Source organism: Galleria mellonella, unplaced genomic scaffold (genome assembly GCF_026898425.1).
Source record: "Galleria mellonella isolate WM207_F2 unplaced genomic scaffold, CSIRO_AGI_GalMel_v1 utg200, whole genome shotgun sequence".
NCBI classification, from domain to species: domain Eukaryota; kingdom Metazoa; phylum Arthropoda; class Insecta; order Lepidoptera; family Pyralidae; genus Galleria; species Galleria mellonella.
The window spans coordinates 258,859-280,584 of record NW_026442034.1 but is presented as its reverse complement, the minus strand read 5'-3'; the positions used below and the strand labels follow the sequence as shown (position 1 = coordinate 280,584).

At 34.2% G+C, this 21,726-nt stretch overlaps 1 protein-coding gene across 1 annotated transcript in view; it reads right to left on the bottom strand.

Annotated features, from left to right (window-relative positions):
* Window positions 1–16,278, bottom strand: part of LOC113519148 (cell adhesion molecule Dscam2-like) — a 271,730-nt gene extending 255,452 nt beyond the window's left edge. The window contains exons 1-2 of the mRNA XM_052894222.1: window positions 16,133–16,278; window positions 14,073–14,127 (exon numbers count right to left, since the gene is read on the bottom strand). Of these exons, the coding sequence (XP_052750182.1) occupies window positions 14,073–14,112 (40 nt within the window). The 5' untranslated portion in view covers window positions 14,113–14,127; window positions 16,133–16,278. The remainder of the gene's footprint in view (window positions 1–14,072; window positions 14,128–16,132) is intronic.
* Between the last annotated feature and the right edge of the window lie 5,448 nt (window positions 16,279–21,726).

Sequence of the window (21,726 nt, the reverse complement as noted above, 5' to 3'; positions counted from 1 at the left end):
CTGTCCACTGCTGACTGGCACCCGCAGTCAGGCTTTAGAGATGTTTTTAAAGGGACGTTGCTGCCCATCCCTCGCCCTCCCTGAGTCGGTTCTTACGACACCCACGGGAAAGGAAGGGATGGTCTATTCTACACCGTGACCACACAGCCAGAAGATGTATATGCTACTGGAAATATTAAATCGGTCTTCGATTCAACTGAAGCCAGCCCTTTTAAAAGGAAAAGTCACAACTTATGTCTTAGTATTAAATTTTTGTAATTTATTTTGATCATTAAATTGTTGAATAAAAATTCCTCCTATTGTGGGGAGATCGTATCTATCAGTGTGAGATATTAAAAGATCGATATTATGATTATGTTATTTAGGTCTATATTAGACTGATAAGTACTTTAAGTAATTATTTTCAAGCACAGCAACTATTCAACCAATTTCCAGGAAATCTTGACAATAAATATTTAACAGTATAGAGGGATTCAATGGATACCGGTACTAGTGATGCCTAATAATCTTTTGTCAGTTAATCGATAATGTTCCGATACAGAATATCGTCGATAGTATCGATTAAAACTGTGCTATCGAATTAAATTACATGTAATCGATAGTAGTTTCAACTTAACCTACTAAAACTGCGTAGAGATATTGCATCTCTGTGCATCTTCTACCGAATTTATCATGGGGAGTACTCTGAGGAATTGTTCGGATTGATACTTGCTACTTATTTTCAGCGCCATATAACCCGCCTTAAAAATGTTTCATCCCAACCATCTGGTCGAATGGCGGTCTCCCACCGTGCGTTTTTCAAAGCACTCTTTCACGCACAGCCACTATTTGGAATCACCTTCCAGCAGCAGTATTTCCGAACCGATACGACATCATAACCTTCAAGAAAAGAGCATATTCCTTTTTAAAAGGCCGGCAGCACACTTGCAATGCCTTTAGTGTTGTGGATGCGAAGACGATGTAGTAGACGGAGATTAAGGGCTAATATGGAAGGTTGTAGAAATTCTGGTGGTAATGATGGTGGCCAATCTTCGAATATTGAATTAAATATAAAAATTCTAATCAAATAACTAGAAATATGGACTTCCGCAAGATAGCACCTAGTGTAGTAAAATATATTTAAAATAATAATTTATTTGTTTTAAGTATACCATTGAGGTGGCAAACATGCATACGGCCTACCTGAGGGTAAGTAGTTACCGTAACCTATGAGCGCCTACAATACCAAAGGTATTACGCGCACGTTGTCGACCCTGAAGAAACCTCTTTACCCCCCTTGTTTTAAGTATATCAACTATATGATTATTTGTTGCGCTATTCGAATTATCGATAAAAAATCGATACTCTACGATTGTTAGACAACACTAGCCAGTAGATAGGTGTGCGTACCTATTGTCCACAGTGATTTATCACCGAAGCAGAGCGGTCACCCCACGGTAAATATTTGCAGGACGTGATTGAATTTAACTTTTCTGAGAGGTTTCATTAACGCCTCGTTGACACAGACAGCGGCTGTTTGTTGGACCCACGACCCAAATACATTCGGAAAAATTCAATTTTACCATTAAATAAGCCTTTAGTACAGATCGCTATACAAAATTAGTTTACTTTGATCTAGATTCAGAAAATTTAAATGAAGCCTTTTTAGTGTGGACCATTAATATTGATTAATTTTTACTTTGAACATTATTGTTAAATTTTACGTTAAATGATTAATAATTAAGTATTAAAAAAAAATAAGTTTGGCCATTCGGAGAGGATGGATGAAAAAAGAAGTACGAAAGAGATTTATCGAACACGAATGAATGGAGATGTCGGTAGGGGTCGCTCTAAACGGACATATGTCGACCAAATAGGCGACGTGCTGAAGAAGGACCAAATCAAAAGTACCCGTAACCGGCGAGCGTGTATGAAAAGATTGATAAATGTGAAAGAAGCGAAAGAGGTCTGTTTGAATCGAAGCATTTGGCGCATATATATATATATATATATATATATATATATATATATATATATATATATATATATATATATATATATATATATATATATATATATATATATATATATATATATATATATATATATATATATATATATATATATATATATATATATATATATATATATATATATATATATATATATATATATATATATATATATATATATTGTAACAATTATCTGTAAAAAAAACTTCAATATTAGCAAAACACACCGCTGTGTCTTTCATTTTTTTTTTAATTCACATATTTTCAGTCTATGTGTATTAACACATAGACTGAAAATATGTGAATTTAGAATACGGAATCGCATATCTTTATTTTTACTATTATTATATGAACCGTTAATTGTCCACTGCTTGAACATAAACCTTCCCAATAAAGGAACTTTTGCCAGTAGTTGCCACGATTGGTAGGCGTGTTCTATCAAAAAGAAGAAATATAATAATAAAAAATCAAATTTGGGTAAAAATAGCTTTGTAATCCTGTTACTTAGTAGCAAAGAAAATGGAAACCGGTAAGAGCAAAATCTAATGACTGATTAATTATTATATTAAAAAGTTTCTTCTAATGTTAATTTAAATCTTTAATCATATAACTCATGTCTGTTAGACAGCAAATGTTTGGAACAGTTTTCTGGTACTCGAATAATTATAATGGATATAATTATAATATGTTTATGTAAATATAGAATAATGAATGAATGAACACTGAACTAAAATTTAATTAAACTTTTTTTATACTTTTCAACAAATTATGCTAATTGACCATTGTTTCTATTCAATTAGTGATTTTTTTAAATTAAAAGTTAAATGAGTAATTAATTAATATTATAATAATATTGTTGACACTAATCACAGACCTACTGATACGTATTAATATCAAATGAGATGAAGTACATTAATTGACACGAAATTGTAATTGACATATTGTTTTGTTATAAGAATTGTTAATTTAATATTTAAGTATTTAAAATGTTGCATGCCTAATTGTGGCGAAATATGTGGACTTAATATTATGTTATCTATATGTATATTTACCATATTTCTTGCAAATAAATATTCATTCATTCATTCATTATAACCACTCCAGTTGTTACTAGTTATATTATTAGTACGTGTGTTTGTAACACTTGTATTAACTTATCATTATCATATCACCCATTGTCCACTGTAAGAATATAAGCCTACTCCATAATGGAAGTTTTGCCAGTAGTCATGTTTGGCAGATGGTTTGGCAACCGCAGTTAGTAATAATATTTTAAGAGAGACGTTACTACCTATCTCTCTAGAATTATGTTGAAACACTTGTAACTTATAACAGCAGGTTAAAATAGTCAATCCAATCCTCTAACAAGAGTAAGGACTTTTTTACTCTACTAGAATTGTGAAAGTGCTTTGAACGACACAGTATATAATATACTCTGCGATATTCCATAAATATTTAATATCAGATATTGTACTAGCTACCTTTAGTCTGAACCCCCAAAATATACATGCTGAATTGTATTGTTGTATTAGATTCGTATATTCGATTCCATATTAGTAATTAATTGCGTCAGGGGTGTTTTTCTCTAGAAATCTGTCCGATTCTAGAATAAGGACATACGTGTATGCGACCCCGGCCTTTCCGTGCCACATTACCAACGTTCCCTTCCTTTTTCCCTCAATCCTTTCCTCCATGCCGCAGGTAGCGGAAACCACCAACAAATGCATTCCCAAAGAGGGTTGACGTCAGGCAGGTGGCCGGCCGTAGAACTAAAAGCCAATTTTTTTTGTAATATGGATAAAACCATATTATGCCGACCCCAAATAATAATTGGGATAAGGTTAGGGAGATGATGATGATGATGATTAGTAATTAATAAAAAAAATTGTACTAAAGTATAATATCCACCGACAGAAAATTTTGTTGGGTGGGGTGATGGTAGCTAATCTAATAACATAAAAATAATGTCTTAATACGATTTCACAATTAATTATGGTATATTATTAGTGAACGTCCATGTCACCATTGTCACCCCTGTACCGATCATGATTGGGAACACTACTCTCGAAGTTGTCGACGAGTATGTATCAATGGAACAACTTGTCCGACTAGGCAAGTCCAACTTCGACCGAGAGGTCAACTGACGAATCCAACTCGTTTGGGCAGCTTTTGGGAAACTACGCTACATACTCTCATCCAAAATACCTCAGAATTTGAATACGAAGGTCTTTAACCAGTGCGTATTGCCAGTATTGACTTATGGAACCAAAACATGGTCCTACGCTATTGCCCGTATGCAAAAGCTTCAAATTACTCAGCGGGCAATGGAGAGGACTATGCTCGGAGTTTCTCTGCGTGGCAGAATCCGAAAAGAGGATATCCGCAAAAGAACTAAAGTAACCAACATAGCTCGAAGGATAAGCAAGTTGAAGAGGCAATAGGCTGGTCACATAACTCGAAAAGCTGACAACCGATGGGGAAGAAAGGTTTTTGAGTGGCCACCCCGTACAGGGAAATACAATGTAGGATAATGCTCCACTAGATGGAGTGACGACATCAAATGCATTGCAGGGGGTCAGTGGATGCAGGTGGCTCAGGATTGTTCTTTATAGCAGTCTATAGAGGAGGCCTGTATTCAAAAATCGATGGCTGCATAATGTATCGCAAAAATAACAACATAACTTTTATTTATTTTCATATTCCGAAAACAATTTCCACGCGTTCCGTGTAATGGCTAAAACCACGAAATCCTTTTTGAAATTGCACTCAGCCAGTATGATGCATGTAATTAAAAAGTGGAGCAATATTATCACAACCGCCAATGTAAGTTGATCTCTTGGAGTGCGCAATAATTCTGCTCTTTTCCTACAATGTTGGTGTTACGTGAGCAGTTTGGGAGGTCTACGGGAGCTGGATGCACGAAAGGCTTACACGCGAGATGGGCAGGCTCCGATGAGACCACACTCTTTGATACAGCTACACAAGTTGTAATAGATATCGTGTTGATATATCCGAGTGTACGTATGTGAATTAAAATTGGATGGATTTCCATTAAAGCATTCTTATTGTTAAAATATATTTTGTTAATATATGCTCGCGTCAAATCTCATGTCTTATAAACCATAAGCCATGCAATGCAAAAATCTAAAACTTAATATAAGTGTAGAATGTCAAGCAATAAATAATTATTTCTTTGTTTCTATAGTATTTTCAACTGATTTCAAAAATAAGAAAGGTACCAGTTAGATTTTGTTTGTTTATTACCTCATAACTCCGTCAGTTGTATACCGATTTGGAAAATTCTTTTTTTAACTGAAAGGATCTAAGCACTTCCTTAATTATTGGTCCTATAGTAGTTTTATCAAATTTGGTTCAGTGGTTTAATTATTTACAACAAAATAACTCATTTTGTCATAAATGAAATCAGTTTTTGTTTGTGAAACACAATTTATGTGACTTGAAAAAGTCAATTCAACACCCAGACTCCGTGTGCAATGGCGCGAGATACTCCCAGTAAAATAGCTGTGTGATCATTTACTGATTACTTCTTACGTACTTAGCTTAGCTTTTGTGACAAATATATCAGTTATATTCATACTTTTCTATATTTTTTTTCTTCGATTTGTATTTATTCTCTTTATTAAATGTCAACGACATTGATTATATATGTTTTACTAATTACATATGGCAAATTTTTCATCATCAGGAGTCATCATCATCTTCCTACCCTTATTCCAATTATTATTTGGGGTCGGCGTAATATGGTTTTATCCATATTACAAAAAGATTTGGTTTTTAGTTTTACGACCGGCCACCTGCCTGACATCAACCCTCTTTGGGAATGCATTTGTTGATTGAGGAAAAAAAAGCAAGGGAACGTTGGAAATGTGTAAAGGAAATTAGTAAATGAGAATAATAAGGGACTTATGTGGAAAGGAAAGGGGGGGACACTGCAGTTGCGGAAAGAACTGGGACACTGCAGCGGCTCGGGAGGTCGGGGTCGCATACCCATCATCAGGAGTAGCCGTATTAATATACACTATTAGAAAAACCTTCTCGCTGTCCTCCTGGTAACCCTCGTGATTAATTTCTGATTAATATTTATGCCTGCTGCTACTTCACCGAAGTTAACCGAATAACGCAGTCGAAATTAACGTTATATACTTATACAGTTAAAATGTACTCATACATTTAAAAAATAACTAGTATCAAAGACCTTTTGCCCTTATATATATCTTTTGCTAAATCAACTCACTGAAGTGCGAAAAAGTTTATCTATTCCCGTGAAGTTTGGCTTGACCTTTAAGCATAAACCTTTTTACTCTTGCAACAAAAAAATAACAAGATGAAGGCTAGAACATTATCTGGCAAGTATCATTTCCGTTGGCGCGCTCCAAGTGTAGATCGACCACTAAAACTGCACTCCTCGGACGTGTATAACATTTAATATTAAAACCAATCTCGACGACGGGACGCAAAACATTTTATCTCCGAGACATTTGCAATTAATACACGAGCGCCGAGCGACAGGAACTATTTACGTACTTGCTTGTATATAACGGAAGGAAGGAAGGAAGATAGAGTCTCCGTTCTGTCTTGTCTATTTATTTCCTTGTTACAATACCATTACAGGATAGATTCCAAGTCGACAGGGTACAATAAACAATATATTTACCCTTATTTTAAGTACTATAACAAAAAGAGTTGATACTTGAATTAAATAGTCAAGATAAGCAGTCGCTAATACCATCTATAACAAATATCTAAGGTAAACTGTACAAAAGTCGATTGCTTGGGTACCTCTCTCCCATTCGTATTTCAACCGTGAAGCAGTTGTGTTTGCATGGCTGTGTTTCAGTTTGAAAGGTGGGATATGGCGTGAATTTACTGGATACAAAGGAATAACACCTGAGTCCTCAGGAATGGCAACACATTAGAAACCAGATTAAAATTTGTTAGCCATATTATTTTAGAATGAGATCTGACATCAAATGGCTGGCTACCGTAATATAATATGGCGTTGAGGTATGATGTACCTGAACTACAGGATTGCATAAACTAAAATGTTCATCATTCATAATTTATAAGAAATACCGTTAAAAATGACAGTCATTCTATGGAACGTTTTATGAGTTACTTATATATTTAATACTTATATCAACTTTATGTACTAAGGACCTTAGAATTTTTTTAATGTACATTTTACGCATCATTGTTTGCGTCGGATTGCTGTACACTTTGTAGAACTCTCTTCTCATTCTTATTTCCTTATTATTTCTAAAATAATTTCCATCATATTCATACAAATTTCCTACCGAACTTTTCTCTCTAGGGACTACAATGTTGGGATTCTTCAAAAAGAACGTATTAAAGTTACTGTCTGCAATGGCCGTATACTTGTTTACTATCTTTCTGATATATAAAAAAAATTACAATCCTCTATTGAAACTATAGGTAAGATAGAAGGAAGAGGGAGACCGAGATATAGTTACATCAGGCAGATCAAGGAAGGAGTTGGTGTCGTGTCGTATCAAGAGGTGAAGAGACTCGCTGAAAATCGTAGCGAGTGGCAAGAGCTCCACCGACAAGAGCGCAGCTCTTAAACAGAATAGATAGATAGATTGAAACTACATATCAATATGTTTTTTTTATCATTATTGTCAAATGCATAAACATTTAAATGATTACTCGCTTCCTTTTATGACTTGCGCCATATTCATACCCTTTATCACCTAGTCCCAAGTTGCGGTCGTACATTTTATGTATTCGTCCGCAATAAGATTAACTGCCGTCACTGGCGTTACTCCCCAAACTACGTAGTTGTCTGCTCGGATCAGCGGGCAACAAGTTATACTAATATTTTGTGACAGCCCGGGGAATTACTGTTGGTCTTTTCATCTTTTTACAACTGATATCACATTTTTTTTTATATACAGCTTAGAATGGCAAACAAGCTGACGGCCCACCCGATGGAAAGGGGTTACCGTCGCCTATAGACATAAGCAGTACCATGGACATAACAGAGCATACTGTTTCACCCATGATACCCTCCATGCGTTGCTATTCCTGAGGACTCAGATGTTATTCCTCTGTATCCTGTAAATTCACGCCACATCCCTCTCTTCAAACCGAAACACAGCCATGCAAACACTACTGCATCATGGTAGAAACACGAATGGGACGGAGGTACCCAAGCAATCGACTTTTGTACAAAGTCTCCCTCTGGTGTTAAATATAACACTAGAAATCATTAAATTATAATATAATTTTTTAATGTATTTTTTTGCATGTTTCCAAATATGCGATGTGATTAATTGTCGTAAAAGATTTTTATTTAATGGACTGAATTACATATTTTTTGAAGTATTCTAAAATAAATAATATTTAAATTAATCTTGGCGTACGGTCAATGTATATATGAGCTATTCGTTTGTTTATCTTGACTCAAAATCCGTGGTCAAATAGACAGAGAGTTCCAAAGACATCTGGCCTTATAAATATTTCTCGCTTCCTCCACTTTTATGGCTATTATAAATATAAGTATAGATTCCGGAGGCTCTTGACTTCTTCGAGCGTTACCATATGGTCTATCTGGTCATTCTAGATCAATATTCTAAGTTATATTTAATATTTTGTAATAAAAGTTGACAGAAATTCCAATAAATCCTTTATAATTTCATTAAAAACATATTCTGATAAACGATCGAATAATATTTTGCAAACAACAATTCGAAGAATATCGTAAATATGAACGTTGTGTACCTTAGCATCATTGTTGGTTCTTGTAAATATAATTTCGAACAGATATTGATATGACTTGAACACTTTCATAATTCCATAAATTGTGATAATACATTACAGGTCCTTATAGTCATATATATACATATATATGGCCGAATGTCCCCGGCATAGATTAAGCCACCCCTTTCTTTCCCATGAGTGTTGTAAGTGACAACTAAAGGTTTGAGGGGGGAAAAGGAATTGTTAGTAATGGGTGACTGAGAATCCCATTGCAAGCAATATATCCAACAAGGTCGACCTTTTTTTTTTTTATACCACTGTGGTGGCAAACAAGCATACGGCCCACCTGATGGTAAGCGGTTACCGTAGCCTATAAACGCCTGCAATACCAGAGGTATTACGCGCGCGTTGCCGACCCTGAAGAAACCTCTTTACCCCCCTTTTGAAGAACCTCATGCTGTAGTCTCTCGGGAAAACCTCGGCAGGGAGTTCATTCCATAACCTGAGTGTTCGTGGGAGAAAGCATCTCTGAAACCGCGTTGTACGCGACCATTTAGGCTGTAAGGTATGAGGGTGAACTCCCTGTCGATGGCGAGCCGTACGATGATAGAAAGTGGCCGTAGGCATCATATCGAACAGTTCCTCTGAGCACAATCCGTTGTATAAGAGGTAGCAGAGTGAGGCAAAATCTCTCCTAAGACTTAAGGGTTCAATACCGCTTGCAAGCATGGGATCATCGACAATTCTCATAGCTCGCCGTTGCACTGAGTCGAAGGGTTCAAGCTGGTATCTAGGTGCTCCCGCCCATAAGTGACAGCAATACTCCATATGGGGCCGGATTTGCGATTTGTAAAGCATTAATCGTTGATCCGGCGTGAAGTAATGCTTCGCTCTATTGAGCACACCGAGTTTTTTGGTTCCCCCTTGCGGTTCCCCCTGGAAACTATCATGATTAATTCCAGATGAATTCATCATGACGGGCTAACTGGCCTGTTTTCATTCTCATCGATCACCCTTCACTACTGTCCCGCCAGCGTATCCCATTAGTGCAGGCGGGGTTACCATTCCATTTTCATACAATAAAAAAAAACTAAAGGTTTGATGGTTAAGGAATGGACATGTACATGAAAGATGTTTAAAAAAAATATGACGTATCTTAACAAGACCAATAGATATCAAAAATAATGATTTTTAGAAATATTGTCTGTCAGTTTATATGTATGTTTAATTCGATACTATGCAAAATATTCTACATCAGATTAGATGCGGATTTTATAGTTATACTCCTCAAGGTCTAACTTAAAAACTAGTGTATGTTTTATTTCAATATACAATCTGGAAGTAATCTATTTGATATCATTGATTCTTCTACTTATAAAATCCACATATACGAAGTATAAAAAGAAGTTTCGAAGAAATTTAGGGGTTTTTTAAACAACTTAGAATGGCAAACACGACGGCCCACCTGATGGAAAGTGGTAACCGTCGCCTATAGGCATGAGCAGTACCATGGACAGAACAGAGTATACTGTTTCGCCCATGATACCCCCCATGCGTTGCCATTCCTGAGGACTCAGGTGTTATTCCTCTATACACTGTAAATTCATGCCATATCCCACCCTTCATACCGAAACACAGCCATGCAAACACAACTGCTTCACGGTAGAAACACGAATGGAACAGAGGTACCCAAGCAATCGACTTTTTATAAAAGTCTCCCTCTGGTATACTGTAAATATTTGATTTAGAAAGTAGAATCATTAGAATTGAATTGCGTGTTTATATATGGATTATGCTTAGCAAAATACAATCTTCTACTTCGCCAACACAAACGGCACCTTCAATCGAAGCAAAATTAAGAGGGAACCAACACGAGAAGAGCCTCCGCAGATTGCAAAAGGAATTGTAAATATTGGTTTAGAATTGGAGACGCAATCGCGTAACTTAGTCGCAATGATTAAAGATTGCGTCCCACAAAAAAACTGCCTTCAATTGTGACAAAACAAGTTATATTGATCTAAGACTTTTTTTTTTTAATGTCTGGAAAATGCTTTATGCAGACCCATACACCTTGTGGGAGGTGAATGGGTACTGTGGGAATCCCCCCGTAAGGTGAGGGTGTACCCATCAAAAACCAGACGATATACCATCGAGGTGCCATATGTCGGAGACATGGGTTCGCTTTCGCACTCACCACATCTCCGACGGCAGCGACCCGCCCCCTGATGGTAAGAGCAGGTCTCCTCTCTATCTAAGACTTAAACTACTGAACCGATTTTGATAAAGTTCCTATAGGACCAATCTGTAATTATATCCTTTCAGATAAAAAAATAATTTTCCAATTCGGACCTGACGGAGTTATGCGGTGACAAACATGAAAAAAAAATAACCGAATTGAGTACATCCTTCTTTTAGAAGTCGTATGATTATTTTTGGTATGATTTATGTTTAATGGATACTACTTATAAACATTTGTATTCTATTAAATATGGCGAAATATACTGAACGTTAAAAATGAAACAGTAACATCATATCGTCTATGTTTCTGGTAAATAAATTGTTATTATTGTTTATTTGAACGATAATATATAACAATAAGCGTATTATATACAAGTAATCCGACTCGGCTTCGCACGGATCAAGAGAATTTTCAAAAATTATATATATCCTGTGTTATTCGCTGTTAATGTAACTTTTCATGGATCAAAGAATTTGAAAAAATTAGTTTTTTTTTATACAACTTAGAATGGCAAACAAGCTGACGTCACCTGATGTAAAGTGGTAATCGTCGCCTTTAGACATGAGCAGTACCATGGACATAACAGAGTATACTGTTTCGCCCATGATACCCCCCATGCGTTGCCATTCCTGAGGACTCAGATGTTATTCCTCTGTACCCAGTAAATTCACGTTAGGTATTAAATTCAAGTTAAGTAGTTTCTGAGTTTATTGAATGCAAACAAATAATTCATATTTTTTCATTATAATATCAGTACCTATGGACAGCAATATAAATATTCGTGAAGCGTATCTCTCACATCGGCCGTACAAATTCATTCGTCAATACTGATTTATGTGTTGGATTGCCGGCGATTCCGTTGGACGCACCTGAGCAAACTGCCCTTTGTTGCAGTGAATAATCAACTTTTCCTTCTTGTAATAGGGTATGTATTGGATTAAAAGTGCGTTTGTATGTAGAACAAATGAGTTATTAAAACAAGTGATTAAAGCTTGAACAACATTACAATGTAATCGATCAATGTATTGAATCTGATATCATCTGAAATTGCATTACGCTACGAAAATAAATATATTTTTTTATAACACAGGGGACAAACGAGCATGCATCTCACCTGATGGTAAGTGACTACCGCCGCCCACGAACACCCACAACACCAGCGGCATTGCAGGTGTGCTGCCGGCCTTTTAAAAAAGAATATGCTCTTTTCTTGAAGGTTATGTTGTTGTATCGATTCGGAAATACTGCTGCGTGGAAGAAAGTGCCTTGAAAAACGCATGGTATGCCCATCCCTCAACAATTACGTTCCCATATTCGCCTCTTACGACACCCATGGCAAAGAAACAAAGACCACTAATAACTTGTTGCTCTAACAGTACACTATTTATTGAATATACATTTCAATAATAAATAAACAATAATAAATTTACAATGGTTTGACAGCCAAGCAATCTTTGATCTTTATTGAGGGAATAGTCTACCTTTTGTACGTCATGTTCATTGTAGCGCGGGGCGGCGGTAATTGTAATATTATTACGAAAGGGTTGACACGGCCATAATGGAGCGAGCGGGATTTCATTAAAGTATTTCACGGCTGAAATCGTGGACACCTGGACACGCTTCAAGACAGGGTCATTGACGCGGTTATACTTTAGACAATTAGAATACATGCTACAAGTGTTAAACATATTTCTATACTATTACAAATTGTTGTAATCCTCAATTCAGGGGAGAAAGGGAATGTTAGTAATGGAGTCTAACTCATTCTATCAGGTCGACATACACGTGGTTTTCTCATAGAATCTATCGTGGTTAATTCTAATGGAATTCGTCACAATGGGCTAACTGACCTATTTTTATCGCCAGCTATGATCCCTCACTGGTGCCCCGTCAGTGTATATCGAGATGGGTTACCATTCCATTATCACCCATTAAAAAAATCCTCAATCCAATAATTTTTTATACGTTTTGGGTTTTTAAATTTTGCATGTATTTAAGGTGAAATATATGGACGTTTAGTTTGTATTAGTTCTTAACATGTATATACTTACCATGTTTCTTGTAAATAAATAAACTAATATTTATGAAGAGGAAAAGTTTTTTTTTTTATTTATTTACACTTTATTGCACCAATTAAAAATAATAAATACAGTAAATTTTTGTAAAGTATAAAAGGCGACCTTATTGGTAAGCAGTCTCTTCCAAAAACCTTTGGGTATGGAATTACATGGTTTTTTGTAATAAACTCAAAAACTATTCAACTCATTTTAAAGATTCTTTCATTTATAGAAAGATATATTTTACTTCTCGAAGTGTCAAATGAAACAACATGCATACTTAAGTACACAATTATGTAGTATTTATTTTTACTATGAGGGAAAACATAAAACAGAAAATGATTCTTAGTAACTACTTATTTATATTAGTGTGAACATTGCGTCTGAGCATTTTCCGCTAGATTAGCAAAATCACGAACGACCGGTTGGCCACCCCTCGAATATTTTGTAGCTTTTTGTCCGCTACTTATAAGAAAAAAAACATATACGGGTATATATAAATTATGCACCAATCCATTGTTGATTAATTAAAAAATATTTTTTTTATACAACTTAGAATGACAAACAAGCTGAGAGTCCACCTGATGGAAAGTAGTAACCGTCGCCTATAGACATGAGCAATACCATGGATATAACAGAGTATACTGTTTCACCCATGATACCCCCATGCATTGCCATTCCTGAGGACTCGGGTGTTATTCCTCTGTACCCAGTAAATTCACGCCATATCCCACCCTTCAAACCGAAACACAGCCATGCACACACAAATGCTTCACGGTTGAAACACGAATGGGACAGAGGTACCCAAGTAATAATGTAGTAATATCAGATCGCTATTTTTATAAAAAAAATATATAAATAATTTCTTTCTGTATTTATTACGTGCAATTACTCTCTTAAAAATAATATTATTCGGTTTGGAATAAAAACTAAATACGCAACGCATTGGTGTCGTCAGTGTCCATGGGTCACGGTAATCACTTACCATCAGGTAAGCCATATGCACGTTTGACGCCCTCTCACATAAAAAAAAATCTGACTAACCTGATAAGACGAACAGAAGAACAGCCACTCCGGCTAGCATCTTGACTGATCTTGCCTGAAAAATAAAACAACATTATAATCACAAATACGATAATAGATTACATACATCATAATTTCAGCCATTATCTGTCCACTGCTGGGCATTAGCCTCCCCCATAGACTGCCATAAAGAACGGTCCTGAGCCACCTGCATCCACTGACTCCCTGCAACGCATTTCAGGTTATCACTCCATCTAGAGGGGGCCGTCTTACACTACGCTTGCCTGATTACATACATACTGATTAATTAATAATATAAAATTTGATCCTTCAAGCTAATATCAAATACTCCAATCACAGGGACAAAATCGTGGGTACACTTACAAAATACATAAATAAAGAGGTAAAGACTGTTAAACTATTGTTATTAGAGCCGTAACAGTCTGGAGTATAAAAGTATGATGAATTTTAGAGGAAACAAACCTCTGACAACGAAATATTGAGTTAAATCATGCTATATACACAAGTTTCACCACACAAAGCAAGCTAGTCACTACTCGAGCAAAAAAGTACTATGGCGAGCGAACGAGCGCCTACCTTATACCGCGATTAGTAAATTCTCTACCTACCGACTTGCGAAGCAATATCACTGTTAAAAACATAAAATTTAAACATATTTTTTTATATCTAACCTTGCTAAAATAACAAAATATTAATGTCGGTATTTATTTATTTATTTATACTTTTTTTTTATTTCTATGTACATTTGGCAGAGTTAACACCGGACGGTATTCTCTACCAACCTATCATTGGGCAAACCGATAAATATGTAGGCGGTGCATTATTGAATAGAGGAAAAATAAAGCAATACTTGATATATTCATATATCATAAACATAATTAAGCTAATATATACATATATATATATAATATATTATATAAATATAATAAAATGATAAAAAAATAAATACACTAAATATTACTATATCAAAAAACTTATTGTTTGAGAACGAAATGTAAACTGCCACATGCAAGCCCAAGAGGTCTAAATTCTACTAAATTCTTAAGTTTTTTATATGGATTTCGCACGATAATAAAATAAATAATAATAATAATTAAAGCGCTACAAGTCAAATAGATATAAGTAATTAAATTAATTTAATTTAATATTTAATTAAATTTATTTCATTAAATTTATTAAAGTATTTAAATGTAATTCATCCCAAAATAACGTTTTTGGATTTAATTTTCGAATGAGCCCGTTGCATGTCCGACGCGCACGTGACGGCAGTTTCTTTGGTAATTAAATTAATGTCATTTTTTGATCGATGCTCAATGAAAATGTTCCCACGTTTTATATTAATTTTACAAATAATGCAAATTGTATTTCGAATGGTAATAATAGTAATCGTATATAATTTTACGGTATCATATAGAAAATAGTTACTTTCCTTCAAGTGGGCTGCTAGTTTGTTTGTCATTCTTATTTTTATAAAAAAAACCATATAAAGCAATTATTTCATAGCATTTTTAATTATGTATGTGTAAAAAAGTAATTAGTACTTTTTAGTTATATGAACATTACCAATGATTAATTATATTACGTATATAAATGTACAATGTCAAGCAATCAATATCATTGTTTAATTTTTTTTTACTTTTATAGCTCACTACACATTTTTGGGAAACTATAATTGTAATGAGCAATTTATAAATAAATAAATTAAATTATATATAACAGTAATTAAATTAATATTTAAATATTATCTCTGTAATAAAATTATAGACTAAAAATATCCAAGTCTAATTGAATCTAAATATTTTTTGACTTTTAATTAAAAAATTATAAAATTTTAACCAGTTTTTTTTTTTTATAAAATATCTTTTATAATTAAACAATTTAGTATACTTTATCCCAGAAATAAATAAACTTGTAAAACTATAGGCATCATTCATACCTTGTAATATAATAATATTGAGTGACAATACCCAGTACTCACTCTACCAATATATCACCCTTCAAACCAAATGTACACAACGAAAATACAATAAGTGTAATGTATTCCATTATAGCAAACTTACTTTGCGACAATTCAACGTTCAAGCAGCCCGTTGATGGAGCGACATTCCTTGGCACTCAGTGACATAAACAATTCAAGAAAGTTACTACACTCCCGTAATACTTTCCGAAGTCGTAGCGCCGTCTACGCGTAGCACCGCACCCGTACGCGGCAATAACCCGAATGACGAAAGATGCTGCGTGGACCACAGCGGTGCGCCACAGGATAGAGCAATTCGTCGGGTACGGAACATAATATTCAGCAGACCAATCTACCTACTGGACGTGCAGTGTGAGGTTTTTTGTTCTTTCTATATGTGTAGATATATCTTATTTCCTCTCTGCTCGTTTTTTGGACATAATTGAATATGAGAATGTTTTGCGCAGATTAGCGCCACTTTGTTTTACTCGTATCAGGGCGATGACGATTCGTTTATATTTTAATACAGTGGCATGCTCGAATACATTTTAACATTTTGTTAAGTTTTTCAAATATGTTTCGGCAAATAAATAATTTATTGTATGTAATGCCAGACATAAATTAGTATTTTTCTTTTCAAATTTAATAAATATCTTACCAGACATTTTAATTTATATATGATTAGTCTGAAAATGGTTAAAAAAAAGTATTAAAGCGTGAAAACTTATTGCAAGATTTTTTTTATAACTTCATTTTTTAAAAAGAATAAATTAATGAAGTCTTAAATGGGAGACGGGTTTTTAACCAACTTTAAAAAAGATGTTTTTAATTTGACTCTATTTTTAAGAAGATTATTTTTCTTTAATTGAAATCATTTTATTGTACATAGTAAATATGTTTTTTATGCAACTTCGAATGGCGAAAAAATCACCTGATGGAAAGGGGTAACCGTCGCATATAGACATGAGCAGTACCATGGATATAACAGAGTATACTGTTTCGCCCATGATAACCCCCATGCGTTGCCATTCCTGAGGAGTAAGGTGTCATGGTTCTATACTTTTTTTTTATTTATTTATTTATTTTTAGATAACTTGGATCCATTTTTCTATGCAATTTTATTAATTATCGCATTATTTCTATTTTGTTAAAAATAAATGAAATTAAAAAAAAAAACAATTATCATTGCGGTAATGAAAATTGAAAATCTCTCATCTCGAGAAACTCTAAACCGTATATATAAACATATATCCGAAACAACATATCAATACATATGTAAACATACAAGCAAATAATTCAACACCGAGGCGGACGTGGTGTAACATTGAACAAACATAGTGTAATTGCATTGCAAAGTCTAACGTGATAATGTATTTTCTGTTAATATAAACATTTGTACAACAAATATTAATGTGTTTATCATCTGAACAAAGGTTTAAACTCAAAACTTGGGTATTTTATATACCAAGTTTACTAAGAGTATTAAATAAACGAGAAGATTACGCAATATAGGCAAGTTCCTAATGATTATAAGTAACGCCAGTTTCTATCGTAACAAGAAAACTTAGTAATGGAACAGTACAAAGATATGTAAATGTACGTATATGATAAGTATTTATTAAGCGACTCACAGAAGAAAGAAATACTTAATCAAAACGAGCTCCTCAATTCGGTTGAATTTTTTTATGTTTGTTACTTGATAACTCCGTCAGTTGTGAATCGATTTGGATTTCGAATTCTTATTTTATTTAAAAGGAATATACTTATACATTGGTATTCATATGTCATATACACACACACACACACACACACACACACACACACACACATGCATACACATACACACATATATATACATACATATATATATACACATATACATACATATACACATATAACATACATACAAAATACATAAACATACACATATAAATACATACATAGCAAGAAAATATGACAAATCTAGTCCAAAAATTACAATAGAGTGGAAAAGAATAACTACAGTGAAAGAAAATGTGATTTGACTTGTCGTTTAAACGAAGCCAACGATTGAGCACTCCGTATAGACGGTGGCAGCGAGTTCCATAGGCGCACTGCCTGAACGGAAAAGGATTTGGTGTAGTACACTGAACCCATAAATTACTGTTTCTCTAAAATTATAGGCTCCATTGTAATTTTTGTTTTTGTATTTGTTACTTCTTTGTTTCATATTGTTTCACTAAAAATGTGAAACAACAACATATGGAAGAGGGCACTAACTCCTGAAACACAGGTTTTTTCATACCTACCTCGGGAGTTAGGGACTTCAAACTATATTGTAACAAAGAGTGAAATAAAGATTATTTATTTATTATTATTGGTCTCGTAGAGTTCTATCAAAATCGATTTAAGAGTTTAGTTTTTAAATCAAAATAACTGGTTTAAATAGATACAATTAACTAAAGTCGGTTTTTTCGTGAAAACCAATTCAATTACGTGTAGTTATATATTTGATAATACTTTACCACACAAGGAATATTATTTTCATTAAAAAAAAATACTTATTGCAAAGTAGAATGTACTTGTAAATAAACTGTTCCGCGTTCAGAAATCTAAACAGTAGGTTGCAAAGTTTTACTTTTTTCCAAATGTAACGAGGTGTTGAGAGGTAAAAATTTTTAATCCGCTATTTGAGATTCCCAAATGCTTTTAATAGTAAAATAATAATACATAGTGGTATTATAAATCAATATTAATACCGCTGCGAGTTTTATTTATTTTATTCTTTATTGCACAATAAAACTGTACAAATGGCGAGATTAATGCCATATGGCATTCTCTACCAGCTAACCATAACCGAAAGCGTATGAAGGGCAGATGTGGTGAAAATTGTGTGACATATCTTTTTAATAGATGTTTTAATATAATAATAAAGTTTTAATAGATGTATAATTTGTACAGAATTAGCTAAATATAGGGTCAATAAAGGAGTATATTTTTTTATAACACAAAGGGCAACCTCCTTCTTATCCCTCTTTCTTTTTTAAATCATTTCAAAAGGAAGGTAAAATCTACACCAAGTGAATTTCTTAAAAATAAATGTATTTCGGAAACAAAAAACCTTGTATTGAGGAGCCAACACGACGTTGGCTCTCTCCAGTATGATGAATGTCGAATTTGTGCATTTGACGTTCAGCAGTACTTTAAGAAAGAAAGTGCCGATGAAACGAAGGAATTTTTATTCTGATTTTCGGAAAGGCATTTTATTTTTTTATTTTACCTCTTTTTTTTAATAATACTCCGTGTGTTGAACAATTAGGTAAATATCAAAATGTTTAAATATTTATTTAATTAGTTTTGTACATTCACTTTCAATATATATGTATATATAAACACAATAATAGACATGTTGTAAGGTATGTAATATACCTATTGTGTATAGTTCCGCTATAGGTTCCATATCGGTACACTATTAATTTCGTAACAGTTGAAGTTATTGTTTTTTTTATTGTACAAACATACATATACATATATACACACACACACACACACACACACACACACACACACACACACACACACACACACACACACACACATATATATATATATATATATATATATATATATATATATTTAAACAGTCTATTAAACATATAAGTCATACATATAACTCAACTGTCAAGTTTATTGTAAAAGCTAATTTAATCTTTATATTTGCTTATAGGAATGCATCAACAATAATATACTAAGCTCTAAAGCTCCACTGATAAATAGAAGAATAGGACAAGAGAAGCACACAGGATACAAATGACGGGCCGTGTAAGAGACAGAGCCAATGAAACTTAATCGCATTGAAGCGGGGACCGGCAAACGTCCTGCAAACACAAGTTATCCGCGATCCCGCCCCGGCGCGGAAAGCACGAGCCGAGTACACCCACCGCGATACGGCAAAGTTTATAAGAAGTGCTTGAAAAAATAGACGCGACACTTGTATTAATTAGATATTGTATTACCAGAGGGAGACTTTGTACAAAAGTCGTTTGCTAGGGTATCTCTGTCCCATTCGTGTTTAAACCGTAAAGCAGTTGTGTTTGCATGGCTGTGTTTCGGTTGGAAGGGTGGGATATGGCATGATTTTACAGGGTACAGAGGAGTAACATCTGAGTACTCAGGAATGGCAACGCATGGGGGTATCATAGGCGAAACTGTATACTCTGTTATGTCCATGGTACTGCTCATGTCTATAGGCGACGGTTACCATATTCCATCAGGTGGGCCGTCAGCTTGTTTGCCATTCTAAGTTGTATAAAAAAAGATGTTGTTTAGTAATAAGTTAAAATGTAACATGTTTAGTTTATTTATTTAAGGCAAACAAACAGCTAGAACAATACATAATTATATACTTAAATAGTAATTTGGCAGCCACTAAAATTTGCACAAATAAAATTTGAAGTATCCGCAGATTTGATTATGTTTATAATCTGAAAAGAAGTAATGCTCAATAAAATAAGTGAACTAGGGAGGAAGAAATTCTAATTTATGCAAAAAAAAAAGAAATAAAAGAATGAAAGGTCATGTTTTCAACACAGGAAGAAAAGGAGCATGTAACTCACCTGATGGTAAGTGACCACCACCACCCATGATCACCCGAAACACTAAAAGTGTCGCTGGTGTACTGCCGTCCTTTTAAAAAGGACTATGCTCGTTTCTTGCAGGTTATAATGTCGTATCAGTTCAGAAATACCGCTGCTGGAAGTTGATTTCAAAAAGTAGTTGTGCGTAGAAGAAAGTGTCTAGAAAAACGCACGGTGGAAGACCCGTCCTGATGGTTGGGATCCGAACAATAATCTTTAAGACAAAAACCTTATATAGATATACGCCAAGATACATTTTATGCGTAAAGCTAATTGTCAAATTAGCTGACAATTCTACATATTATTAACAAAAAGTTAACCTGTTTTGAGGCTCGACGTTCTTTCTATATAATCTAATTCTTTCAAACTTTAAAGCATGTACTCTGTTTATTTTAAAATGCTGTTAATTTTATATATTTTTCTCTTACTCAATCTAGATGTGTTTCATCTGAGATACTCTCTCAGATGAAACACATCCGTAGGTACACACGTCCAAGTGATGTCAGTGGATATTCTGTGAGAGCGTCGCGCGGGAGTGTTTTATCAGTGCCCGACAGTGCCTGCTCTCCGCAGATACTGAGAACAAACGGAGCGGATTCAAGATATTTAAACTTCAACACTTATTTTATAAACTGAAGGATTTCAGCGCCTATCATGAAATACGACAATGTAAGATTTTAATAAATATTTTTTTACAGAGTGTTTTAATAAAATATATACAGCATAATGTACTGTTAATTGTAGGTTTCTGGGTTTATGATATCTATATTTAGTTGTTTTATGTATCTTAAAATTATTTCAGTATGTTGCTATAATTATGTCACATATTTTTCACCACATCTGCCCTTCATACGCTTTCTATTTTTACCCAATAGTTAGCTGGTAGAGAATGCCATATAGCATTAAGTTCGCCATTTGTACAAAGGTTTATTGTGCAATAAAAAATACATAAATGGCAAACAAACTGACGGCCTACCTGATGGAAAGTAGTAATCGTCGCCTATAGACATGAGCAGTACCATGGACATAACAGAGTATACTTTTTCGCTCATGATACCCCCCATGCGTTGCCATTCCTGAG